This window comes from Primulina eburnea, chromosome 11 (genome assembly GCF_022965805.1).
Source record: "Primulina eburnea isolate SZY01 chromosome 11, ASM2296580v1, whole genome shotgun sequence".
Classification (NCBI taxonomy): domain Eukaryota; kingdom Viridiplantae; phylum Streptophyta; class Magnoliopsida; order Lamiales; family Gesneriaceae; genus Primulina; species Primulina eburnea.
Genome location: NC_133111.1, coordinates 36,102,464 through 36,109,846, shown reverse-complemented (window position 1 = coordinate 36,109,846; position 7,383 = coordinate 36,102,464). Strand labels below are relative to the sequence as shown.

The window sequence follows — 7,383 nt, the reverse complement described above, 5'->3', positions numbered from 1 at the left end:
CCATCTTGCCTTCGTGATCTCTTACCACCCCGCCAATCGCAAATTGATTAGAGGTTTCCTTATACGCTGCGTCGACATCAAGACAAAATTGATTGAAATGAGGTGCTATCCACGAGCAAGGTGAAGGGGGTGCAGTAGGCGGACATGTTGTTTGCAAATGTGTGCTTTGAGCATACTGGAATTCATTCAGTAAAGCCTCACTCCAATCAACATTAAGCACCTTTAAAGTGCTTTTCTACTTGTGTACAATCTTGAGTCTCTCGCTCCACACAGCATAAGTACGTATAGCAAAGAATTCAAATTTCAGTTTACTCAGTTTCTCCTTCGTCCCAATGAATATATCAAACACATCTAAAAACCGAACTCCTTTCAAAAATGGCCAACACCCAGAATATTTCCAGCATAGTTTAATAATTATATTATTAGCTTGAGAGATTGTATATTTTTTGAAACAATAATTTTAAAATATTATTCATTCATGAAGTATAATCAATTTGTTACTATAAAAAAAATATAAATTGAACATTAATTCAAATTAATACTTAGCTTTTAATGATACCATAATTACTCAAGATGATGTAAATAATTACACAGAAACATTTATGGACAGTTTGACAAGTCGATTTTGTGATACTGATATCTTCTTTTAGTCACTCGTTAAAAATTATTATTTTTTATGTTAAAAATATTATTTATTGTTGTAAATATAAACATGATCGATCTATCAGATAAAAAATCATGAGATCGTTCAAAAAACGTATAATTATATAAATTATTTATAGTATGGATTTATTGCACGCTTGGACTTGGTGGTGTTACTTTGGTGTTATGTGGTGTGCACATTTTAAAAATGTAAACTAATTAATTAGTATAGACATAGGAATCATAACCATAATCATTATGCTTCTTAGTTTGTGCATACTCACTCCGAGCAATTATCCACTCAAAATAATATTACTATTTATCTGAGCACTTTTGGCTTTGAAATTCCAAATATGTCGGGGAATATATATGGCTTTAACCTTTATAAATTCCCAATAACTCATAAATTAAGCAGTAATCTAATAATTTCGTGTGCTATAAAAAGTTGAGTTTAGTTCTTAGTGAAACAGACGAGTTGCTCGAGAGAATGTAACATGCATGCCACATATTTACCAAAATTATTGTTCTTATTTTTGTAAAGAAACTTCTCTTCCCAAAAAAAAATGTACCTTTATTTTGGTGGGGGTGGGTGTATACTTTAATTTGGTTGTACACTGAAGTTTAAATTTTTATTCTCGAAATTTATTTATGTTTAGTTGAAAAAGAGCCACGAGCTCGAGATTTCGTCACAAAATTAAAATTTTGGTATTAGATAAACGTTACTCTATGTTATTGATAGCTGACATTGTGTGTAGTTGAATGCAAAATTCTAATATTTTTCTTCAGTATTAAAAATATAAGGCTATGTTTGGTTGAAAGATAAAATTGTGAATTGATTAAGAGATAATTAATGATAGAAAGAATGATTGAAGTATATAAGGATAAAATAATATTATGTTTGGTATGGTTGTTAAGAATGAGATAATTAAGAATCTTTTGATAAATTGACAAAATTGCCCTCCACTTCGGCGGCGGTGGCGGTCGGCTGGCATTCAGTGGCGGTGGGCGGTCGGGTGGCAGGAAGTGTTGGTGAGTTTGGATATAGAAAAAGGGTAAAATTGAAAAAATAGGTGGATTAAGAGTTGGATAAATAATCTTAAAAGGTAAGGAGTGATTATTTTATCCCAGTTAATATAACCTAATCATTTATATGAGAGATTGACTCGGCTAAATAAAAATCTTACCAAAGATGAGATTATGTGGGTTAATACGAGGGATTGACTTGTTCTTATTTTTGTAAAGAAAATTCTCTTCCCAAAAAAAAATGTACCTTAATTTTGGTGGGGGTGGGTGTATACTTTTATTTGGTTGTACACTGAACTTTAAATTTTTGTTCTCGAAATTTATTTATGTTTAGTTGAAAAAGAGCCACGAGCTCGAGATTTCGTCTCAAAATTAAAATTTTGGTGTCAAATAGACCATACTCTATGTTATTGATAGTTGACATTGTGTGTAGATGAATGCAAAATTCTAATATTTTTATCCAACATTAGACTATAAGACAACGTTTGGTTGGAAGATAAAATTATGAAATGATTAATAGATAAATGATAAAAAGAATGATTGAAGTATATAAGGATAAAATAATATTATGTTTGGTATAGTTGTTAAGAATGAGATAATTAAGAATCTTTTGATAAATTGACAAAATTGCCCTCCACTTCGGCGGCGGGGGCGTGGCAGCTGGCGGTGGCGGGCGATCGGTGGCAGGAAGTGTTGGTGAGTTTGGACATAGAAGAAGAGTAAAATTGGAAAAATAAGTTGGATTAAGAGTTGGATAAATAAAAATCACTAAACATGAGATTATATGAGTTAAAATTTCATAAACCCACCTAATCTCTCAACCAAACGCAGCGTAAAGAGATTGTTAATTAAGAAAACCTAACCACGTGCTTTGGTGGCTACCCGCAGCAAGAATTTCAACAAAGTCTTCACGTTCCTCATGTTGAGCGTCGAAACTCTGGTTTTCAGAGCCGTTGCTATTTGGAGGCAGATAAGTCATCAACTCGAGCCTATTTATATTTGTGGATATAATTTTGGGAAAAAAAATACTTATTATATAATAGTATAAATCGATATATTGTAAATTTATCATTCTTGGGTTTTTTTTTCTTCGTATCACAAAATTTTATTTTTCGTCTGCTTAGTAATAAATTTATTTTATTATTCTTGGGTCTCTTAAATTTATTTATAAAATTTGTTATTTTTAGGTCTTTTCATAATTTTTTCCCTATATAAATTTGTTTTTTTTGTGCCCAATATAATTTTTTTTATTCTCTAAATTTATTATCCAATAATATAATTGGACCGATATAAAAACTCATCTCATATTAACGATGACGATTTATTTTCGATGTTGACGTTCTTGAAGTTTTCGTTACCAAAAGAAACAAAATGGACAATTGATATAGTAAAATACTTGAAGCAAATAGATAGATACTTTTCAAATACTCACATTATTTTAAAGAGTGAGTCTTATGTGAGACCGTCTCACGGATCTTAATCCGTGAGACGGGTCAACCCTACCCATATTCACAATAAAAAGTAATACTATTAGCATAAAAAGTAATACTTTTATATGGGTGACCCAAATAAGAGATCCGTCTCACAGATACGATCCGTGAGACCGTCTCACATAAGTTTTTGCCTATTTTAAAAACCGTCTCGACTATATATCATAGTTATATTTGTTTAAGTAAAACAAAGTTTCTCAAAATTAAAACTCAACAAAACTTTTTTGGATCAAAAATGTCAAAAGAAAAAATTGAATTAATGGACTATATTATCAATTGATAAAAAATTTATTAAACAATTTGATTAGTTTTTTTAAACTTTAAACAATAAAAAGAGATGTTCATTTTGTAAAAAAATAATCTTATTACTCAATTATAATAAAAATATTAGAGTCAAAAAAAAAAAAATATATTTAAACTATTGCACATTTGTTTAATTTTTTATATCCTTTATAACATATTGATTTAATTTAAAAAAATAATCGTAACACACAGTTTGATTTAAATGTGTTTAAATTAAGTTATACTCAATCTCAAAAATTGTTAGTATCAAATCTTCTGATGTTTTCTATCGTAATTCTCGTGTTAAAATCTAAAAATTAGCTAGTACCAGTTATTTTCGATTAATCAAATTTGGAATTCTATTCAAAAGGCAGACTCTTTTGTAGTTGAGCTCTAACACAAAACAAGACACAGCAAGATTTGCTGTCCACAACAGTATGCATGTATAAATTAATCTCACATTTAAATGTTATCGGTATATAAGGATCGTTTCTAAGCAAAAAGAAGGAATTACTCTTGGGCGTAAGAACCAAAAAGCTTCAAAACCAGGCAGCAGCCATTAACAACACACGGTCCGAATATTTCTATCAGGCTCAAAGATACGCGATATACATACTAGATTATAGAGTTGAGGTAAAAACTACTAAAAACCAAGCCATTTTACTACACCAAACCAGCCAACGCATCAACTTGATCAAGCCGGCTCCGAAAGCATCCAAGTTCGGATTGTGTGGATGATATCTGTCAGGGAAATAAGCCCCGCCAGTGTGCCCTGCTGCTCATCCACGACCCAAACCCGGTGAACATGGTTGTTGATGACCTTGTCCAACACATCCTGTAGGGGTGACTCGGGGTTGCAGGTAATGAGTTCTTTAGTAGAGTTTTTCATGCTACAGGCTTTGTGCAGTGGGCTCTCTGCGAGTTGCTGAATGAAGTCCACGATGTTCAAGTGCAGGCTGGATTCGAGTTGAGATATTGGGCATACTCGGAGATCAGTCGACGAGAATGTTCCCACGAGTTTCCTATCTTTTCCCTGGATTAATAGTGCCAAACATATATAGCAGCTTAAATTAGACAGACGAGAAAAAGAGATGAGTTCTTTATCAAATAATGCGAAAGTAGATTACATTGATAAGCTGGCTGCGATCCTCCTCGATATCCATCGTAGCTTCAATGACGGGTACAGCGTTAAGAGACGCCATATTCATGCACTTAATAGCATCAATAACTTTGGTTTGATCGGTAACCCCGAAAACAATGTCGCCCACGAATCCAAGTTCTCTCACACGTCGGCCCATGATACCTTTAAGCTCAGACTCATGTGCCTTCAAGAACTTGAGCAGATCCATTTGAGTTAGCATTCTATAGCCGAATGCCAATTCAACCAGCTCCACTCCGGCTACGTTCTCCGTGTTGCTGTCCACTGGTACCAAAACTCGGTGAATTCCTTTGCTTAGAACTTCCATACAGTCCAATATGCTGATTTTGTACACATCAATGAAAATAACATCCATCAATGCTCTCACCCAAAAAATGTAAGAAAAAATTAAAAAAACATTGCGGACAAGAAATAATTAGTGATAAACTAATGGAACCTTTCTCAGATGCTTTTATGTTTCACTTCAATCTTAATAGAGCAATGTCTTAGCAATAAACAAATAGATTTTTGAATCACATCGTGAATCACTCAATTTCAGCAGAGAAATGCAGAGAGAGAGAGCAAACCTAGTATTAGAGTTTAGAGTCCAAAGACTGAGACTCTCGAGGCAATGCCCTATAATGGATGACACGGGTACCTGCATCTTCCGCTCGAATTCTCCGGCCCGGTCGACATTATTCACAGCAATATGAGACAGAACATCCAGCAAAGTCACCATCCCTATGTAGTGTTTCCTGGCGGCCCCAGTCTGCTTATCGGACTCCATAATCATGGAACCACCGGCACCGATCCAGTGTCCCGGAGGCGCCGCCACGGGCACTGCGGAGACCCTGTTGGCCATCAGGGCGTTCATGGTGTCCGCCAAAGAAGCAGTGTAGGGAACCTCCACCAGCCTTCTTTTCTCCGTCGTTACATCTCTCGCTTTCTTCTCCCTCAGCCTCTGCAGCTGAGTGTTGAATTCAGGGGATTTTTCATCGATTCTAGTCGCTTGCATGATGGGGGAGTTTTTTTTTTTTTGAGGAGAACGAATGAAATATGCCATGGATTGAAGGGAATAAGGAATTGAAGTTATACAGGTGTCGGTTTCCAAGCTTGCATGGGTTTTACTACGTGGCACGTGGCTGTGATTCGCATTTGGGCTTTGTAATAACAAATTTTATTGACATTTTCTTTTACAGTGGCACGTGTGTATTAATTTACTATAAAATCTTCCACGTAAACAGATATACCTTTATATCTGTTACGATAAAAATTATCGGCTACCGCCTATAAACCATCTGTTCCAATTGTCGGCCATACACATGTTAACGCTCAATTGGGTTTTTTTCCCACCCACAAATTGTAGAAGATGAGGTTTTTATGAGATTGATTAAATTTATGAAAAACGAAAAATGAAAAATAAGAAAAATCATAGGTAACTAAGAGAAAAATATTCCATTTTTGGATTTATTCTTGATATTAAATTTTAGTTTGAACTTCTCAATTTTGATAAAATGATAAAAAATATCTTTAATTTTATTACTGAGCTTAATTATTTCAAATATATAATGTTATTATTATTGTGTAATTAAATGTCTGAAATGGAGATTTTCTCAAAAATTATGGATTCCAACATATGCTCGAGATTAAATATTTACATGGGTTATTCCAATACTTTGGAATATTTACAAAAAAGCTAACCAAAGTTAGACATCAAGATCAAATAAGAACATATCAGAACCGTAAAGTAAACTTATGATTCAAAGTAAAAAGTTCATAGAAAGAGTCACGGATTTTTCTAAACTCAACGGAGATCTTTGAGAGTTCTAGAAGGATGTAGAGTTCAAATAAAAAATAACTCTAAAAGATGTCAAGGGAATGATACGAAGATCTCTTGACATGGTGGGTCAGAAACCAACTCGAAATCAGCCTTAAAATCAAAGCAATGAATATGATTTTGTTAGATATAAATCTATCCTAGTGAATATAGTATATCAAAAGGATACACATATTATTATCAAGAGCTTTTAAACCCCGGTTCAATCAAAGAAGAAAAATAAGTTATAGCAGTCTAGGTTTCCTGGTAAGAAAGCATTGTAAAATAAAACAGAGCAAACCAAGATTAACAATTAATTATCAAGAAATTAATAAAATTATGGATTTTGATGGGTATTTTATGTCCAGTAAAGAACATTTAATCAGTTGTATACACAACGCCAAAATATTCTATAAATCCGATTGTAAGTTTGGATTCTATCAAATTCGGATAAATGAATTGATGTAGCCAAAAAATATGATTACCCGAGTTACTCTGCGGGTTCGTAAACGGGTCTAGGTAGCTGGTGGAAAGAAATCTTTGTGGGTTATTACCTGCGTCACAAACAAACGTCAGAAGCGCCGGAGTTTGCCCGGCGTAGATACTCCGACGCTCAAGTCAGAAAATAAATCAAAGATGTTAATTGAAAGCTAAAAAATTTAAGCATAAAATCATCCTCCTTTGAATAATGGGAATCATCTCCTATTAATAGATTTTTTTGGAGTTTATAGTGGGCTTAGATTTTTATAATTAATTGTGGGCTTGGGCTTTTATAATTAATAATTTGGGCCTCAATAATAAAATTGAATAATTTAATTGAGTCATTACCCATCAGGAATAAAACAAGAATTCACAGCTTTCTCCATATTAGGGAAGTATTACCAATGATATTGGATAATTCACCTCAAATGTTTCAAAGAAATATGAATAATGTGTTTAAAGATTATTTTAAATTTATGTTTGTTTATATTGATAATGTTTTAATAACATCT

At 33.3% G+C, this 7,383-nt stretch overlaps 1 protein-coding gene across 1 annotated transcript; it reads right to left on the bottom strand.

Annotated features, from left to right (window-relative positions):
* Positions 1–3,898: 3,898 nt before the first annotated feature.
* LOC140804731 (SNF1-related protein kinase regulatory subunit gamma-like PV42a) lies at positions 3,899–5,604 on the bottom strand. Its single transcript, XM_073160834.1, has 3 exons — positions 5,163–5,604; positions 4,565–4,916; positions 3,899–4,470 (listed from the first exon to the last, which is right to left on the bottom strand). The coding sequence occupies exons 1-3, from the start codon at positions 5,588–5,590 to the stop codon at positions 4,132–4,134; spliced, it is 1,119 nt and encodes a 372-aa protein (XP_073016935.1). The 5' UTR covers positions 5,591–5,604; the 3' UTR covers positions 3,899–4,131.
* Between the last annotated feature and the right edge of the window lie 1,779 nt (positions 5,605–7,383).